At 35.3% G+C, this 21,534-nt stretch overlaps 1 protein-coding gene across 1 annotated transcript in view; it reads right to left on the bottom strand.

The window, feature by feature from the left end:
* LOC126513401 (solute carrier family 7 member 13-like) overlaps positions 1 to 21,094 on the bottom strand; it is a 35,565-nt gene extending 14,471 nt beyond the window's left edge. Inside the window, exons 1-3 of the mRNA XM_050161759.1 lie at positions 20,428 to 21,094; positions 9,804 to 9,935; positions 5,189 to 5,550 (exon numbers count right to left, since the gene is read on the bottom strand). Of these exons, the coding sequence (XP_050017716.1) occupies positions 5,189 to 5,550; positions 9,804 to 9,935; positions 20,428 to 21,094 (1,161 nt within the window). The remainder of the gene's footprint in view (positions 1 to 5,188; positions 5,551 to 9,803; positions 9,936 to 20,427) is intronic.
* Between the last annotated feature and the right edge of the window lie 440 nt (positions 21,095 to 21,534).

A 21,534-nucleotide genomic window follows, 5' to 3' on the forward strand; every position in this document is an offset into this window, starting at 1 on the left:
GGGGAGGGAAATGGGAGGTGGGGTGGAGGCAGAAATTTTTTTTTTCAATAAAAAATTATATTAAAAAAAACATAGTATATAACTTATTAGACATCCATGGATTAAAGTTGGATTTCAACAACAACAAAAAACCCACAAATTCACCAAAACTGAATAACTCTTTTCTGGGTTACCACTGGGTCAAAGAATAATTTTTTTAAAAAAAAGAAGAAGTTAAAAACTTCCTAGAATTCAATAAAAATAAATAGAAAACATCCAAACTTATAGGACACCATGGAAAATGGTGCTTGATGGAGGAAGGTCATTGGTTAAAAAATCAAGAAACTACTTGGCTGGCCCTTATAGGTTAAAACATAGGTGGGAGGAGTAAACAGAACAGAATGCTGGGAGGAAGAGGAAGTGAACTCAGACTCAGCTCTGCTCTCTGGAGCAGAGACAACATGCTCCCCTCTCCTGGGCAGACGTGATAGCTCTGCTCTCTGAGGCAGACGCGATCGATGAAGCTCTGACCCAGGATGGATATAGGCTAGAATCTTTCCCAGTAAGACTGATGTTACACAGATTATTAGAGATGGGTTAATCAGGATATGACAATTAGCCTATAAGGGATAAAGTTAATGGGCCAAGCAGTGTTCAAAAGAATACAATGTCCGTGTAATTATTTCGAGGCATAAGCTAGCAGGCGGCCGGGGTGCTGAGGACGCAGATGCAGCCCCACATCTCCTACTACTACAGAACAACAGAATGGCTATTACAACAGAATTCCTATTACAACAGGGGCTAAGGGAATGTTCATAGCACTAAGTACCTTCATGAAGAATTAGGAGAGATCTCACACTAGCAACTTAACAGGGCACCTGAAAAATCACTAGAATAAAGAAGCAAATAGACCCAAGAGAAATACAAAGCAGGAAATAATCAGACTGAAGACTGAAATAAAAAAAAAAAAACTAGAAACAAAGAGAACAATACAAAATATCAATGAAACAAGGAATTGTTCTTTAACAAAATATACAAAATACATAAACCCTTAACTAAACAAACTATAAGGAAGAGAAAGAATATTTTAAAAAAACAAAATCAGAAACAAAAATGGTACATAACAACAGATACTGAGGAAATCCAGAAAATCATTAGGTCATGCTTTAAAAACCTATAATCCACAATCCAAAAAATTAGAAAATCTGTAAGAAAAAAAGTCTTGATAAATACCACTTACCAAAGTTAAATCAAACAATTTAGATAGACCAATAATCCCTAAGAAAATAGAAGCTAAAATCTCCCAACCAAAAAGAAAAAAAAAATGGCCCATGGCCTGATAGTTTTAAATATCAATACCCTTTCAATTACTCGACAACAAAGGAACAGAGGAACAGAAAGAACATTGCCAAATTCTTTCTGTGAAGTCACAGACACCATGGTACTGAAACCACACAAATTCTCAATAAAGAGTATAATTACAAAACAACTTTACTTATGAATATTAATGTAAAAATACTCAATAAAATATTCACAAACTAAATCCAAGAACATATCAAAAGATGAACAAATGAACTTCATCCATAGATGTAGGGTTCAGGTCCAACATACGAAAATCTGTCAATGTAATCTACCATATAAACAAAACGAAAGAAAAAAATACCCATTCATCTCATTAGATGCTGAAAAATCCAACAATATTTTATAATAAAAGTCTTGAAGGGATCAGGGATAGAAGGGACATAATTAAAATTATAAAAGCAATACACAGCTAACCAATTGCCCAAATCAAATTAAATGGAAAGAAAGCAATTTCTCTAAATTCAGAAACAAGACAAGGTTTTCTACTCTCTTTATATCTATTCAATATAGTACTCAATTTTCTAGCTAGAGCAATAAGAAAACTGAAAGAGATCAAGAACATACAAATGGGAAAGAAAGAAGTCAAAGTGTCACTATTTGCAGATGACATGATAGTATATATAAGTGATTTTTAAAGTTCTATGAAGGAGCTCCTATAGCTGATCCTGTCATTTTAGTGAACTGGCTGGATATGAAATTAATGCAAAATAATCGGTAGCTCTCTTATATACAAATGTTAAATGGTGTAAAATATAAAACAGGGAATAAACATCCTTCACAAAAGTCAATAATGATATAAAATATTTTATGACAGTTATAAACAAGCAAGCCAAAAATCTGTAGGACGAAAACTTCAAGTCTTTGAAGAAAGAAATTGGAGAAGATATTATAATATGGAAAGATCTTCCATGCTCATGGATCCATAAGTTTAACATAGTAAAAATGGTCATCTTACTAAAAACAATCTAAGCATTCATTACAATCCCCATTGAAATTTCAATACAGTTTTACAAACTTTGAAAGAATAATACTCAAATTCATTTGGAAAACAAAAAATCCTATGATAGCTAAATCAATATTGTACAATAAAAAAACTTCCAAAGGTATTACTATCCCATATTTGCAGTTGTACTACAGAGATACAGTAATAAAAACAATATTGGCATAAAAACAGACAAGAGGAACATTGGGATAAAACCAAAGATACAGACATCTATGCACACATGATTTTCAGCAAAGGAACCAAAATGGATACAACGGAAGAAAAAAAAGCATTTTTAACAAATGGTGCTGGTCTAACTGGGTGTTGATATATAGAGGAATTCAAATAGTTCTGTATCTATCACCCTGTGCAAAATTCCAGTCCAAAATCCAGTTATATTGGACCTAATAGAAAAAAGTGGGAAATAGCTTTAAATGCATTGTTGCAGGAGATAACAACTTGAACAGGACCCTGATATCACAGACACTGAGATAAACTTCATAAATGTCACTTCATGAAAAGGAAACATTTTTGAAAGGCAAAGGACACTGCTAATAGGACAAAATGGCAGCCTGAAGAATGAGAAAAGATTTTCAAGAACCCTATATCCTATCAAACCAAGGTCTGGTTTCCAAAATATATAAAGAACTCAAGAAACTAGACATCAACAAAACAAACAATCCAATTAAAAATGCAGTAATGATCTAAACAGAGAACTCTGAACAGAATCTTAAACGGCACAGCAACATTCAAGGAGTTTTCAACATTCTTAGCCATCAGTTTGATATAAACAAAAATGACACTGAGATTCTATCTTACACCTGTCAGACTGTAAGATCAAAAGCACGAGTGATGGAGGAAGGTCATTGGTTAATTAATAAAAAACTGCTTGGCCCTGATAGGTTACAACATAGGTGGGTGGAGTAAACAGAACAGAATGCTGGGAGGAAGAGGAAGTGAGCACAGATGGCATAGCTCTGCTCAATGAGGTAGACATGATGAAGCAAGCCTGGGCCAGGTCAGACATGCTGAATCTTTCCTGGTAAGACTGGTGCTACACAGATTATTAGAGATGGGTTGATCTGGATATGAGAATTAGCCAGTAAGGGCTAGAGCTAATGGGCCAAGCAGTGTTTAAAAGAATACAGTTTGTGTGTTGTTATTTCGGGGCATAAGCTAGCCAGGCGGCCAGGAGCCAGGGTGGCAGGAACGCAGCCCACAGCTCAGTCAACACATGAGTGCCAGCTCATATTACAGAGGATGTGGCGCAAGGAGAAAACACCTCCATTTTTGGTGGGAGTGCAAATTTGTACAGCCAATTTGAAAGTCAGTGTGGAGGTCTCTTGGAAGAGTGAAAACCAATATACCACAAGAAACAACTATACCACTCTTGGGACTATACCCAAAGCATGCTCAATCTTATTACAAGGACTCTTGCTCAAGTATGTTCATCACAGTTTTATTTGTAATAGCCAAAACCTGGAAGAAATCTAGATGTCCTTTAATTGAGGAATGGATAAAGAAAATATGGTACATTTACTCAGTTGTTAAAAACAATGACATCAGGAAATTTAAGGGCAAATGGATTGAACTAGAAAATATAATCCTTAGTGAGGTAACTCAGACTCAGAAAGACAGAGATAGTATCTACTCACTCATAAATGTATATCAGCTATGAAATAAAGGATAACTATGCTACAGCCCACAGAGCCAAAGAGACTATGTAACAAGAAAGGCTTCAAGGAGGTACTCCAAGATCTCTTTGGAGAGACAGGAGAAAAGAAACTTTAGATTAACTGTGACTTGTTGGATATGGAAACATGAAAAATCAAACTGGGGATGGTGACCAAGGGGGAGAATACTGAAAGAGACTACTAGAAAGGGTGGTAGGATACTTCTGTGTAAGATAAAAACCTGGCACAAGGGAATTTTTCCAGTATCTACCACATATGACCACAGCTAAGACTCCTAGCATTAGTGGATACTAGCATGAATTGGCTAACTCCTGTGATCAGGCAAGACTTCAAGCAGAGGGATCAGGAAACCAACCCAGTCACATAATCTTCAACCTACAGTGTGTCTAACTTATGGGTAGTTCTGGGGAAAGTGTGGTCTACAGGTTGACCAAGTGACCCATCTAGCCTAAAATCTATAACAGGAGAATAATACCATGCCTAACATTTCCAGGAGCACCAGGAACTACAGGCTGAATATCCCAAAACCTTATTATAGAACCAAATTCTACTGGAGGGAAAAATAATCTGTCAATGTAATAATGCCTCACAATATTCTGCAATGCTTAGAGTGATGTCTAGCCTAATTGTCATCAGAGGAGCTTCATCCAGCAACTGATGGAAACAGATGAAGACCCATAGTCAAGCATTAGGCAGAGAATCCTGCAGAAGAGTGAGAGAAAAGATTGTAGGAGCCAGAAGGGACAAGGATATTACAAAAACATCACAGAATCAACTAGCCTGGTCTTATAGGGGCACACAGAGACTGAATCAATAACCAGAGACCCTGCATGAAAATGACCTATGCCCTCTGCAGATATTATAGTTGTGTGGATTGATTCTCTTGGCCTCCTTACAGTGGGAACAAGGAATATCTCAGACTCTTTTGCTGGCTTTAGGAAGCAACTTACTGCAACTTGATATGCCGTGTTTTATGGATATTCATGAGAGACCTGTTCTTTCCTAAACAGAAACAGAGAAGATGTAGATTGGAGAGTGGGCACAGAGGGGGATTTATAGAAGGCACTAGGAGGAGAGGAGGCTGTAACTGGGATTTTAAATTAATTGGTTAATTAAAAACATTTTCTTTCATTATTCTTTATATAAATTTAATGTTCATACTTTGATTTACCTTATAAGGCCTAGGTAGGTCTGGATCCTTGTACCTCAGTTTAAGTAAAGCTATCATATTTAGTCCATTTCCAATAAAGTATGTTAGTCCTAAATATTTTACCACATAGATTAAATTCAAAGGTATTATTGCCAAAGATGATAATATGATAATTTGAGTGATAGCTACAACTGGGCAGTTGTGGTCATTAAGCATCGAGTAAATTAAAGGAAGCTGTCCTTCTTGGCTTGCAGAGTAGAAAACCCTTGAGGCTGAAAGTACTCCACAGCCAGTGTTGTTCAGTATAGAAATTGAGATGGCCAAAGAAACGACCCATTGCATGGACGGTGACACTCTGTTCATCCATGTGACCGCAACAGAATCTACAAAAATTAAACAGAAATTCAAGAATGAAAGATATTTTGCTTATTAAGAAAACAGTGATAACCCTATGTTCTCTCCTTCATGATCAATGAAACTTGGGTGCTTCTACCAAAAGAGGGACTTACTTTACTCATTCTTGTTTCAGATTAATCCTTGTGATTTCATTTAATAAGTAAAAGGCATTAAAAGTCTTTATGTCCCAGCATTCAGTCCATTCCCTGATATTGCAGAATTCTTGCCCTCTTAATTGGTAAACTGGATACCTGATAAATTGAGAATATTAGATAGTTTGTGAGGAGATGTACAACATACTCTGTAAAGCATATGTTCCATGATTCACTGTATTAATCACTAGTCTTCTTATTGTGACCAAATAATGATAAAAACAAACTTAAGAAGACTCTATTTGAGCTTACAGTTTTGTACTACATAGTGCATCATATCAGACAAGGTTTGATGGAAAAATTATGAGGCATTTGATCACAATGAATCTTTAGTCAGAAAGTAGACATAAAGGAATCTGATCCATTAAATTCAAAAATGATTCAGTTTCTTCAGCAAGGATCTGCATCTGAAAGTTTCTATAGATTTCAGAGTAATTTCATGATCTGGAGTCCAAATAATCAAACAGTTAAGTATATAGGGGACATTTGACATTCAAATAGTGTCACTCAGCTGCTTCACTGCTACACCAGGTGTAGAAACTGAGCAAACATTATTTATCTGTTAGACTGTTCACACCTCATGACCTCGTGTGGAAATCACTTGAAGCATCATTTATTTTCTGGATGAATTTATTTTGCTAAAGGCCTCTTGTTATTCCTTTCTCCTATCAAATGGGAATCAATTATCCAATTCCACTATATCCATGATTTTCATATTTTTGTCAAGTTTCTTATTTTTTCAAATACAAACGTTTTCACTAATACAATAATGCACATATTCTAGAATTTTCTAATTAAAGTATAGTGAGCCCCTTAAACTTAAGAGCTCAGTATATTTTAAGCTTCAGGGCAGATGATTTCCAAGCTGCAGTAGTCTCCAGAGTATTTACAGACCCTGTGAAAGATAGAAGCAATTTTCTGGACCCACCATAAAAGTTTATCCTATAGATTTGTGGATTAAATAAATGGACAATTTTTGTCATAAAATTTTTGGAGAATTGATAGAAACACCATGGGTAATTAAAACAGTGACTAAAATATTCATAAATTATAATTTATAAGTTGAAAGATTTTTTCCCAATGGAAATAAAATATGTTTATGTATAAATGGATGTTTCCTGTCCTGAAGCTGCTTGGTCCCAAATACCCAGAAGCCATTTCACAAATTACCTCAGGGTTATATTACATATGAATACTTTGCTAATAACTCAGGCTTGTTTTTAGCTATCTCATGTGCTTAAATTAATCCATAATTCTTATCAGTGTTTAGCCATGTGGCCTGGTACCTTTTCTCAGTACAGCATTCTCATCTTGTTTCTCTGTATTTTCCAGTAATTCTCCTACTCTTCCATTTTTCTTCCCAAAATTATCCTTAACTGGCTTTTGTTTTCAATCACTTCCTGCCCAGCTATCAGCCAATCAACTTTTATTTAACAATGAGCATAATACACAGCTTTTCCCCTTTTATCTAATTAATGATCTTAACCTTGACTTAGTAAACTTGTATACAACAAAAACAGTTGGTAAGAAAAAATTATAGTAACAATAGTCAGTCTATTTGTATTTTACAAAATTAGAGAAAATACTGTATTATCTATTTTATCCTGGTAAACCTAAAATTTCACATCTAATTTATCTTTTGTTATAACTAAGAAAAAATGTAAATATGAATATCTAGTCTTTAACTCCATCAAAGTCTATAAAAGGGTTATAAAGTTAACTTCTGACAGGGACCTTAACCTGCCTGTACAGTCATCCAAAATTCTTCTGCAACATTGGATCATCGAAGTCTAGCTTCCAGGCCTAGCATATCTGACAGGCTTTGCTGGGAAGCAGGGAATTTTGAAGGACTGTTCTATATTCTCTTGACAAAATTTGGCAGTCACCTTTATTGCATGCTTTTGTTCAAGTTTTTACAGTAACTGTAAGCAATTGTGGCAAGGGTAGTTTCTTTGCCCACATGATATCTTTTGCCATAAAGAAAAAAAAAACAACATATGAAGTTTCTTCAAAGCCAATTTATTCTCTTTGAAGTAGTTGGTGCCACCAGGAGCAGATGAGACTCAATATCAATAAAAGTCTAAGCTCTTAAAGCAATTTAAATCACATATTCTGTAGATCTTTGAAGTGTTTAAAGGCTGTCTATCTGTCTAAAATATATATCTGTATGACTTTGGACTCCTAATTAATATGACTATAAATTTGCTATTATAGATGACTAATAATCTGCAGCTTTGGAAATTGGCACTATCCTATTCCTTAGCTTCCTGAGATGAGAATCTAGCTTAATGGTGAAGGCAAAATCTAGAGCCATGTTTATCACTCCAACACTGCAATGTGTCTAAGTCCACACTGCCACTAAGTAGCAAACCACCCACTGCTCAAAACCACATTTAAGTACTCAGTAGCAGGGTTTCTTAAAAGATCCATGCAGTTTTTGCCAAAAGCACTCTGTCAGAAAGCCATCTCCTAATGGAGTTGTGCCTCTGCTTGTCACTTAGAAACTAGAGCCTACATAAGAAAAAGTGGTTACTAAGAAGACTTTTTTGTATATTCAGAATCCTTTTTTGATGATTTTACTGACTTTGTATGGAAATTCTTTCCCAACTTGGGCACCATATATAAATGACATTTCCTCTCTTGGAGTCACTTGGTTACAAATATTCAGCAGTAACTTCTTGCATTACCACACAGAGGCTTATGTTACTTATAATTAGCAAGAAGAAGACTTACTACTAGTTATTTCTTACACTTAAATTAATCCATAATAATGTTTGGTCACATGGCTTGGTACTATTTCTCAGTACAATCTTTCTCATGTTTCTTCTCTGTATTTCCAGTGACTCTCAGGCTCTGCCCTTCCTCTTCCCAGAGTTATCTTAATATTTTGGATCTCGAACTCAATCTCTACCTGCCCAGAAATAAGCCAATGATCTTTTATTTAACAATGAGCATAATCCACAACACTTAACTAATATGGATATCTTATATTAGGAAAATAGCAATAAATTTGTTATCTGACTTTATCTGGCATGGTTAAAAATTATCCACCCTGTGTATATAAATACTGATTATAGAGCTGTGAGATGGTGGTGAATCTCTTTAATCCTAGAATTTATGAGGCAGAGACAGGTGGATTCTATGGGTTCAAAGACAGACTGGTTCACAGAGCAAGTTCTAGAACAGGTTCCAAAGCTACAAAGAAAACCTGTCTCAGAAAACCAAAAAGAATTAAAAATAAAGATTATAAGCTATTGCTAAAATTTATTGTTACAGTTATATGATTTTTTAGTAATTTTTTGTTGCTGGGCCCTAATGTTTTCCTTGGGGAAGAGAATGAGAAGGCTTGACATCAATGGACACAGTCACTGAAAGTACAGTGAAAGGAATAGGGCAAACTCATTTATTTTACAATGGAAAAAACTTATATCAGTCCATCACCCAGCCCTTCCTATCCATTGACATCACAGTGGTCAGCTCTCATTGGCTAGGCAAGATAAGGACCTCCGACAGCACATGTTTCTAGGCCTTCAGGAAATATCCCATGATCACCCCTTATTGGCTAGACATGATCAGTGTCTTCTCGGCTTGGCCTGGAAGATCTTAACTTTTTACACTTGTCCATTCCTATTTGATTCTCAATTAGTTCTATCCCTTTTTCCATCACAAGTGTTTATACATCTAGAGTTATTCACCTATATTTGCAAAGCTACAATTGTTAAACTGTGCTTCTAAAGGTTATCTTTTAACTAAATCAAAAAGGTATTCACTTAATTCTGATTTTGAATATGGTCTTCCATTCTATTTCAGGATTTTATGTGATCTTCAAGCTCTCCATAACGAGACATTCACAAATTCTAAAAAGCCCTTTTGTGCATGAGGTATAGAATTTAAAATAAATTCAACTAGACTGCAGGAGAGGATTATGAGGATAAGAGTACCCAGAAGGCATGTGGAAGGAAGAAGGTGTCTGTTTTGTACCTAAGAGTGGCTTATTTAGAGGCTGTAGTATTTGTGTGCAAGAAAACTAAAAGCTCATCACACGATTAAAGATATTTGTATTTGTGATTGTTTATACCCAGACATACCTGAAGCAATGATTTCCTGAGGTGTCAAAACGGCCAAGTAGGATACATTAGTCAATATGTAAATCACAGCTATAATAGGCAGACCAAAAATCAATGATTTGGGAATTGTTTCAGAGGGATTTTCTACTTCTCCTGAAAAACACAAGTACAATCATTAGAAAAGTTGCATACTGAGAAATGTATTCTTCTCTGCATGAAAAAGAAAAGAAGTCCTGGCCATGGTGGTGCATGTCTTTAATCCCAGCACTTAGGAGGCAGAGGAAGGTGGATCTCTGTGAGTTCAAGGTCAGCCTGATCTAGAAGATCTAGGGTCAGGACATCAGAGCAGTTACCCAGAGAAACCCTGTCTGGAAAACCAAAAAAAAAAAAAAAAAAAAAAAAAAAAAAAGTGATATTTCTTTAACTTTCTTAAATTAATTCTGTTCCCTTGGCAGACAAATTTTGTTTGAATGCTGACATTTTCTATGATCCTAATTTAAAAATAAAAGTTTTTAAAATTTAAATATTCTTCACCAAATTATATCATGGAAAAGAGACATTCAATTTTATAAGCAAGGAATAGTCAGTATAAACAATATAAATTTATCTCTTCTGCTTTGTTCACAAAGGTTTAAACAAAATTATGTGAGGTCAGAATTTGGAGAACTGCCTTTCTCTGTTTTGGGTAACAATGGTGCATAACAAATTCCCAACTTTGAAGGCTGTAAGTGACATTAATATGCCAATAATCAGTTTCATTTCATGTGACATAAGTATTACTATACAGGCTTCCTTCTCTTTTTTTCTCTTAGACAGATATGCTGTCAATTGAGAAAATCACTGTTTAAAATTTATAATCAAGCATAAATCCTGACACATGTGGACTTCACAGGAGCCCTGTGTGTCCTCTTCAGGTATCACTAATTCTTATTGTTGTGACACAAGCTTAGGTATACTGAGAACAGAATAGAGGCCTGCTTTCATTGCCCAAAGATTACCCATAAAAATGTGTAATTCTTCCAACATTTCTAAGGTGAGAACCAGCTAATTTAATGGAGGGTTTCTTTCAGCATTCAGAAATGTTCTTTGACAAGCCAATCTAGAAGCATTTTTGGAAACTCATTAGAATTTCAACAGCAAGTACTTGTGAAACTTTAATCTTAGGCAATATTCTGCCTACCAAAAAATTCTTGTTAGGGCTATTGAAAATCCAAAATCTCACTAAAAGTAGTGGACATAGATGATAGATAAATATACAGACAGATTGACAAACACACAGAGAGACAGATAGACAAACAGATAGGCAGATGATAGATGATAGATAGATAGATTATATAAAAATATATAATTCATACTAAATAAAGCTAACAATGACTTAAATTGAGATACACTGTTACATCAAAATCATCACCAACATAAATAAGTACAATATGTCTTCTCCAAAAGTTAATCCTCCCAATTTATATGGAATATAGATGACACACAAGACAATGATTTCAAAGTAAAAATAATAAATGTTATCAATAAACTCAATAAAGAATATGAATTAATTCTGAAATGAACACTACAAGAACATGAATAAACTGATGATTTCATTAAGAAAAATTCAGCATTTTAAAATAGAATTTAATAGAATTTCTGAACAAAACTCAAACAAAAATTAAACTTGATGTGAGATATTTTAACAAGTCAAAGCAACAACAACAACATCCTTTCTGTGTACCAAAAAGCATGTTGAAGTAATGGAAGAATTCCAATTCACAATATCATCAAAAAGATTAAGAATCTTTCTAAGCAAGAAAGTGAAAGAACTCTACAATGAAAACTAAATCTCTGAAGAAGAAGAGAAACACTAGAATACTGGGTGATCTTCCATGCTCAAGAATTAGTAGAATTAATATTGTGGAAGCAACCATTCTATCAAAAGAAATAAAGAGATTCAATTCAAATTCAATCAAAATACCCATCATCCATGTTATTTTTGATAGGTATTGAAAAGAAATCCTAGAATTCAGGTGGACCCAGAATAGCTAAGCCAATCAGGAGTAATTACAGTGCTGGTAGGATTATTATTCTACATTTTAAGACTTATTACAAAGATGTAATAATAAAACCAGGATGCAACTTGCAAAAACAAAACAGGTATATAGACCAATGAAACAAAATAAAAGGTTTGGCAAGGGCATATATAGCTACAACCATTTCATATTTGACAAAAGAGCTGAAAGCTTTTGAAGGAAGGATAGCTTCTTCTACAAGTGGTGTTTGGAAAACTGGTTGTCCACCTGTAGGAAGAATAATATTGTCCCTAAATATATAACCCTTTTTTAAAAGCTACTGCAAGTGTATCAAAGATATCAATGTAAATCCTGAAATGTTGAACTTTCTAGAAGGAAATCCTATATGATTTATAGTAAAATAGAAAAATTATATTAAACAATAAAGAAATAGGAAATTATCAAATTTTCAGGTACATGGGTGGAATTATAAAATGCCACTCATATGAACTAAACTAAATCTGTAAAGACAAACATTGCATGATCTTCATCATTTTATTTACATTACTCATATTTTAAATGAATTGGTGGAATAAAGCCAGATTCTTGGCCAAAGTATTAAAAACATAGTCTCTCTACCATCTCTCAATAAAGTCCTTGTTTCCCTCAAAACTCAGAAGCTGAACTGTCAATGTCCACATTTTTCTCAGCGTTACTCTTTTCAATATACTCATTAGCACGGTTCATTACATTCTGCTTTTGTAATCCTGTAGCATTTTTAGCTCAACAGACTAAATGCCTCTACATTCCTACAAAAAATTATATAAGCTTAAAATGCATGTGGTCAGGCTTATTACAAAGATGACCAAAGTTATGATGCCAACTCCTGTCTCATTACTTTTATAATTGATGTAATGAAATATCCTTACAACTTATAAAATAATTGTTTTATTTTAAGAGAGATTTCCAGATTACAGAGCATCATTATTATTGGGAAGTCACAGCAACAGGAAATCAAGTTAGCTTTAGACATTATATCAATATTCAAGAAGTATAGACAGTTAAATGCATGTGTCTTCATTGGGGTTTCTATTGCTGTGAAAAAACACCATAGAAACAGAAAGTTTTATAAAAGAAAATATTTAATTGGGCCCAGCTTAGAGTTGAGAGAGGTAGTCCATTATTGTCATGTCATGAAGCATGGCTGCATGCAGTCAAACACGATGCTGGAAAAGTAGCTGAGAGTTCTAAATCTAGATCAACAGGCAGCAGTGAAAATCACCAGACCTGTCTTGAGCTTCTGACACCTCAAAGCTCACAACCCCAATGACACTTCCTCCAACAAGACCACACCTACTCCAACAGGGCCAAATCTCATAATAGGGCCAAACCCTAAGGGGGCCATTTTCATTGAAATCACTACAGCTTGAATGTTAGTAATCAGCTTACTCTATTCATTGTCAAGCATTCCAGAATATCCTGCTCAGGAAGTGCGGCCTGCCACAATGTATAGGGATTCCATACAAACCAATATGATCAAGATAAACTCTCATAGAAATGGACGAAGACCTCCTAAGTCATTCTTTGTACAATGGCAACAATTAAATTAATGATTTTATAATTCTTTCATGATCCTATACCCTCTACATTGGTAGTCTACCCCACATAAAATCATATCCTTGTACTTCTTGAATTTTATTGTTCTTCATCCATATTTTTACTTCTTGTTTCATAGATATTACCATGAGCTATAGATTTTAAGTCATTTGTTTGTAACTGTTGCAGAAGGTATTTTCTTGTTTTCTTTCATTAGTTTACCTATTAGTTTTTATTTCCTTAATTTTACTGAAATGCAGATAATTTAAAAGAATAAACTTGTGTTTATAATTTCATTGCTCTATTTATATTTCTGAGATTGTATTCAGCATTTATTGAATAACTGAATTGATAGTTATGTAAATTATTATTTCTATGTGGCTAAAGATTTAATATTCAATTGACTTATGTGGCATAATTCCTGCATGTTTTATAAAACTTTAGTTTTCCAAATGGTGTAAGATTATGATGAGATGAAAATATAGATATAAATAGATTTGTAAATCTATATACATTGTTAAAAAGAAAATTTTCAGGTGTCCTAAAAATAATGTGTAATGAAATATATTTGGGAAACTAAATAAATTTGTGTCTTTTTGTATCAAAAATCTCTGTCTTTTTAACTATAGCTCCAAAAAGTTAAGTCATAAAAAGTAAATGTAACTGGCAACCAATCCATGAATTATCAACAAAATTGATAGAATACTGTCCTCAGTCTACCCAGTGTGGCCACAAATCAGTGTAAAATCACAATGCAGACAGCTCCAAAATGAGGAAATACAAATGGTTAAAAACTAGAGAAAAGATGCTAAGTGTAATGGATTAATTGAAAAATGCTGCAGATCCCAAGTAGCTGCAGGTCCCCCAGCAGGAGCAGGCAGCAGTCCCCAGAGTAGCCAGTCCCAGACAGAGATGGTGCATGAGACCATGCCAGAAGTCTCCGAAGAGACTATACCGAATGAGATTGGATATTTATTTAGTGGGCTATGGAAAGTAAAGGGAGAAGGGGAGAAGGGCAGAGAGGCAGAGAGAGAGAGAGAGGGAGAGAGAGAGAGAGAGAGAGAGAGAGAGAGAGAGAGAGAGAGAGAGAGAGAGAGAGAGAGAGACAGAGAGACAGAGAGAGGAGAGAGAGAGGACAGAGAAAGAGAAGGGAGAGACAGAAGCTGTTGGAGGATGGAGTGGGCACGGCTTGTCTTTTAAAGAGACAGGACAGATCATTACATTCCCATTTCTTTTTTAATAAAAATATGAGAGGTCAGGCACCACAGGTTAAGGGAACTGGGACAGTAAATTTGCAATACTGCTTCCTGATTTTTGTGGGCATCATCTTTGGGGAAGAACCTGAGAAAACTGGGTGCTGGTCACATCCTGGCATTGCTGATCTGTTTGTTCCTGTCCAGTGTTTGTGGTATGGAAATGTCTGGTGTCTCTTACACCTGTTTAAGGTAATGACAGAACAGAGGACAAAGTTATGTTTCGGGGAAAAACTTAGGACCAGGGAATTGAGAGGGGTGTATCTGACCTGTTGTTTAAGGTGGATCCTTCAATTTGGATCCCTGTAACTCATAAGAATTCTTTGGGCTTATAAAAACAGAAGTTTTAAACATATACATTATATAAACAGTAGCATATTTATTTCAGAATTGCTGTGACAGATCTTTTTACACAATGAAAAGTATTTTTAAGACTATGGACATGACAGAGAAAGTTGATAACTTGTATTTGTCCTCACACCTTTATTACTTGCAAGTCTTGTATTTGTATTTGTATTTGACTAAAATTTGTTTGGTGAGGTTGTTCTTTTAAACTGACAAACCTCTCAGCTGTCAAACTGCATCAGAGATCTTTGAGAATGATAAAATTTTACTTGAGTTATTGATTAAAAAACAACAGAGAACTTACTTGGTTGGCCTGGAGGACTCTGAGGAGTCCTCCATGATTGCTAAAGGTCGTATTTGCCTTTTGCTGTTTAGCATAGGGCCTGCCAGGCTCCAGAAGGTCATGTAGGCTAAGAAATCTCTAGGAAGACAAGCCTACTTTGACCTGAGCAGCTAGGCTGTTGATTCCAGCAATTCTGTGTATGTCTGGAGATCTTCAGTTTAGATGAAAGGCAGTTTCACCCAGTGGTCAGCACTTAGCAGTTGAAGCAGATTGCAGATGGATGTTGTTCTGTGCCCATTAGTCTTCTGTCTTCTTTGGAGGAAGTAGAGTGTTGCTGCTCGAAGCCAAACTGTCTCTTTTTTGTTATGAAAAGTTTTTTAATTATTTAAATTTAAACGCCATATTCCCTAGATCTCTGAGCAGTTGAGTGATGTTTATTAGGTACAGCTACAATATAGAATTGACTTGGAGAGCTGGGTCCAAGCTTAACTGTACTGGCTCTTAACTTAACAGGTAAGATTTACACTTATAAAAAGAGAGAAAGAAAAAAACTGCTGGCAATAGAAGGTTTATGGAAGAACTAACAATAGTATAGAACATATAAATATATTTTAAATGAGGGTTGGATTAAATATAAAGTATTTTTGTAAGAGACATAAAAGTACGTACCAGTTTAAAACATGAGACTTATTGTTTTGTAGTCTGGAATGAGATGCAATGAGCAGACAATTGTAACACTTACCAGTAAACATAAGTGCATGTTTAAGTTACATATATGAACACACACACAGACAGTGAATAGGAATTGGGTGAAGTGGATGCTCTTGTTGGACCCTACCAAAAGCATGCCAGTACACAAAACACACATGCAAGAGATTCAACTAGAAGAATTTAGAGACAAAAACATAAGTAAACCTGGGGACCAGGCAGGGTATACTTCAGTAAAGATGGCAGCAGTCACATGTTGTATGAAAAACCACTAAGTTAAGATGGCAGTGAAATCACCTGACCTCAGTTAAAATGGTGGTAAGGTAGTCTGACCTCAGTCAAAATGGCAGCAGTCACTGTTATATGGAAAAGCAGGGAATTTAATAATAAGAGAGTCCTAGAGGTGTGATCTGTCCTGTGGCTGAGCTGCCATGCCGCAAGCTGCAGAGGGGCAAAAGGCTGGAACTGAAAAAAGCCATCTTGTGGATCTGACCAACCTTGTTGGCAGCAGTAGTGGCAGGGACAGTTTGAGGAAACTCCTTTCATCTACCTGTGCACTGACAGTAGCTAGAAAGCTCCCATTGACAGTATTTAGAAAGCTCCTGTAAAAGTGGAGCCAGCCGGACACCAGCAGAGTGGGGTAGGACATGAAGAAGTATGGCATTAAGAACTGTGGTTTTATGCCCTCTAAAAGACACCCATCCCAGGTAGGATGGACCTGCATGGCTTGCTACCCATAGCTGAAACCGTGAAAAACCACAAAACAATGACACCACAAGGTACACAGTGAGACATCTCTCGACTGTGGGTGGGGTGTGAATCAGTGCTACCGGACCAAGGGGAGGGCATCCCCTGGCTATGAGTGGGACAGTAAGGCCTGGATGGATCTGGTCAAGATTATTTGGAACCCAGAAAGGCAAGAGACCACTCCAAGCAGCCTTTTATGGTGAGGGGAAAAAAGGAAAAGAAAAGAAAGGAAAGGAAAAGAAAAGAAAAGAAAAGAAAAGAAAAGAAAAGAAAAGAAAAGAAAAGAAAAGAAAAGAAAAGAAAAAAGAGAAAGAAGAATCTTAGGGACCCTGGGCCCCCAGTCATGGGTGGATCAGCCCGCGCCATTCCAAACACAATTTTAGCAAAGGGAAGCAATCCAGAGATGAATATTAGCTGACCAGAATGGGGGAAACTCACCAATTGTAGCTGGTGGTGTGCATAGAAATCACACTGTAGAAATCATCCTCAGGCATATGGAACACATGGATGTTGTGCAAAAAATAATACCTGGTTCTGGATCCTAACCCTGGGAGAGGAGCTTGGGGCAGGGGAGCATCCCAAGTCTCATGGCACCAATGTAATGAATTAATTTTAAAATGTGCAAATCCTGAGTAGCCGCAGTGGGCAAAGACCATGCCACAGGTCCTCAAGCAGGGGCAGGCAGTGGGCCCTAGAGCAGCCAGTCCCAGGCAGGGACAGCACATGAGACCATGCCGCAGGTCTCTGAAGGCAGCTGGTCCCAGGTGATGGGCAAGAGATGGATAGGCATGCCATGTAGAGTGAGGTTGGATATTTATTTGGTGGGTTATGAAAGGAATATCAGAAAATGCAATGCTCTCCCATGCTCTTGGATAGGAAGGATCAACAGAATAAAAATGGTGATTCTATAAATAGAAATCTACATATTCAATGCAATCCCCATCAAAATCTCAACACAATCCTTTGAAGAACTTGAAAGAACAACTTCATATTTAAAAAAAAAAAAAACAGGATATTCAAAACCCCTAAAAATTACTTAGCCCAAGAAAAAGTGGGAAGCAGTTTGCACAGAACTATGTGCAAATTCCCAAATATTGATTATAAATGTTTGTTTACCTTTAAAGGGGGACATGATATAGAGATCAATATTTTGCATTGGCATGGATCTTAGTATATTGATACAAATTTAAGGTCAATTTTATTATATGTATATTCTGCTTTTGATTAAGGTATTATGTTTGTAAAGCTCATTTAAAAATGTAATGTATAATTAAGAAATACAGGTTAATAGATAATCATCTATAAAAGTCAAGCTTGTCATGTTAGATTTTCTAGATGTACAGATATATTTCAGATGAATAATTATTCTTCAAGCCTTTCAAAGACTATAGAATATGGCATTTAAAATGTTTTAAGAACTTAGACTTTTCATGACAATGAGACACATCTGCTTCTGGAAGTACCAATAACTTGAAGAGGAAGATGGGCATTGAAGTGGCTCCTTATGGAGTTTGTTACCCATTTGGGAAAATGATTGGTCTTGAATGGACTGCTTAATGGTATGCTGTGTGAACTGGACATACTTGACCCACAGAGAAATGACTGGTAAACTTGCCTAGAGGTGAGATAGTCCTTTGGGGTTCTAGAGTTTTGGAAGTTGTTTACAATGCAATTTCTGTTTACCTAGGTAATATTATATAATTCTGGAGTCTTTGGTGAAGTTAAAGAATAAATAGTTGTAGTTTCTTTAGTTATGATAAAAGATAGAGTAGACACAAATATTGTGCCTGTAATTCTTACTCGATGTCTGTCTTGTAATATTTAATTTTATTATATTAAAGTTAAATCCTTCCTTTTTATTTAGACAGAAAAGGGGAGCTGATGTGGGAAGTCCTTCTGTATATGTGTTGATTTTATTAGTTAATGAATAAAGAAACTGCTTTGAGCCTATATCATGGCAGAACAGAAATAGGTGAGGAAAACTAAATTGAATTCTTGGAGAAAAAAGGCAGAGTCAGGGAGATGTCATGTAGCTTCCATCAGGGACAGACAAGACAGAACCTTGCCAATAAGCCACAGCCACATGGAAATGCACAGATTTTTAAAAATGGGTTAAATTAAGATGTAAGAGCTAGCCAATAAGAAGTAAGAGCCAATAGGTCAAGCAGTGATTTAATAAATATAGATTATGTGTGGTTATTTTGAAGCTGAGCAGCTGGGAATAAACAAGCAACCACCTACTACAGAGGGTAGAGAGAAAGTTCACCAAAATATTGAAAATATAACTGCCATACCATATCCCATCATATTTCTGAATGTATGTCATAAAGAAATAAACATGGCATACAAAATGGACTTGATTAGGCATTTATTAACAGAAATTCCTGTTCTCAACATATGAAAGCAACTGTGGCATCTACCACATATATATACACACAGAGAGAGAAAAAGAGACAGAAAGACAAAGACAGGGACAGTGAAACAGATAGAGACAGGAAGACTGAAAATAGAACAGATATCATAAAAGACTGGACAATTTGTAAGGATGGAAGAGTGGAGCAGGTAAAAGAGAATAGAAGGTGAGTATACAGGATAAATGTGTGACATATGAATGAATAAAATTACAGTGAAACTCATTAACCTGTAGGATTGACACTTATTAAAAATATAATTAAATATTTAATAATATATGAGTGATAGAAGCCTTTCATTTCTGGAGAAGTTTAATAATCAGAAACTATATTATTTCAAGAAAACAAAATTCTAAGTTTCAGGAAAATTTTGCAATTATTTCATGCATAAAACCTACAGAAGTGTTACAACTAGTTCAGCAAAATAAATGTTTCTTAATAATTTTTGAAAAAGATATTTGTAAGTCTTAGAGAGAGTCAATATTCTTCCTTAATATTTTATGTTTTATACTTTTGCAATGTGAATGAAATAAAGTAAATTATTTCTATCTAAACTTTTGTTTAAAGGGAGTTTCATACACCTCTATTCCCAAATTCTTTCAAATATCAAATTATAAAATGTGAATACAAAGTAACAAAATTGTACATAGAGAAGGATCTAATATTCTGTTTGTCTTTCATGTGGAAAATTTCAGTAAGACTTTAAAGTTCATGAAAAGGAAGTGCATCAGAAAACTCACTGCCACAGAAAGCTAATAATACCATGGAATGAACTGTAAGAAAAACAATGCAGGATGAATTAGCAAAGGCATTTTAATAATTTTGCTATTATTGGAGATATAAGAAAAAAGTGGTATTTTCATGTACAAGATTATGAATAATGACGAGAACTCAAATCAAATGGTTGTACATCTGAATAGGTGAAAGGATTTGGGCAGAAACTGTGGAATATACCAAAAAATCTCAAACATGTGATATATTTTCATTGAAAATATGAATTACATAATTATTACTTAACAGAAAATGCCTCAAAATACTGAGTCAATTGAAGAATAAAATCTAAGGGGACAGATAATCTTGGTTTTTGTTAAAGCTGTAAAAGAAACACAAGGAATTATATAAGAGACATAACACAAAGTAAAGTAAATTTTGCATATCCAGTTTGAACAAATTTTATATTGACCATTAATTGGAGAATATGTGAAAATTATATTACAAGCACTAAACAATAACATTTATTTTTCAATAAAAATTCCTGATGAGTCTTTATTTATTTTGCTGTCAATTTTTAATAAATGGAGTTACCTGCTATGTTGACCAGGAGTGATGATCCCATGTATGCATAAAATGCTTGAAGAATGGCTTCTACAATCTCTGAGGCAACAGGAAGATCAGCATCCAAAGCATTCTCAAACCTGGACACATTCTCTTTTTTCCCAGTCACTACCAGCACAATCCCAGTTAGAATAATGAGACAAAGAACACCCATCTTCAACAAATTGCTGATGCTATTAAACCAAAACACATTAGTTAGCCCTCGAGTATTGAGAATTCCAATTGACCACAAAATAGCCAAAGCCAGACATTTCTTTGGTAGTTCTGGGGCTGGGCAGCCAACATAGAAAGGTTGTAATAGATAACTGGCTATTAGTAAGCTTTGAGCACCAAGTCCTAGGGAATAACCAAAAAGTTTAATCCAAACACTACAGAAAGCAAAAGAAGATCCAAGAGATCTTTTCAGGAAATAATAAGGTGCTGAGCTCACAGGGAAGGTTGTCCCCAGCTCTGCAATACAGAGAGCATACATCATGCTCAATAGGGCACAAACTGCCCAAATGCTCAGACAAACAGGGATGTTCAATGAGGAGAACTTTAACACCCCTTGAGGAGCAACAAAAATCCCTGCCCCTATCACTGAACTAAATAAGAACATGTATCCATGGAAGAATCCTACTGCCCTTAAAAGTTGCATGGTTTTGTCTTTTTTAGTTTTTAAAATTCTGAGCAACTGACATTAAATCACACTGAAGTTGCTCCCCCAACTATTTCAGAGCTCTCTCAAATAGGGCATTCTCAAAATGAGCAGCTTTATCCTTACACAATATTTTTATTTCTGAGTTTAACATGGATTTGCAAATAATTAACTTGTACAATATTCTAGGATTTGATGGGTTCTTCCTAGAACCACAGTTAAGACATATAATGTGTAAATAATTTTTTAAAGTCAGAATCCTAATTAAGACAGCATTTTGAAGTGATTCATTAACTCTTTCTGGGTGATGTTGACACATGGCTTTAATCCCAGCACTTGGGAGGCAAAGGCAGGCAAATCTCTTTGAGTTTGAAGCCAGCCTGGTCTACAAGAGATAGTTCCAGTACAAATACCAAAACTACATAGAGAAACCCTGTCTT

The sequence above is a fragment of the Alexandromys fortis genome, unplaced genomic scaffold (genome assembly GCF_014885135.2).
Source record: "Alexandromys fortis isolate MF-2015 unplaced genomic scaffold, M_Fortis_MF-2015_v1.1 scaffold_74, whole genome shotgun sequence".
Lineage (NCBI taxonomy): Eukaryota > Metazoa > Chordata > Mammalia > Rodentia > Cricetidae > Alexandromys > Alexandromys fortis.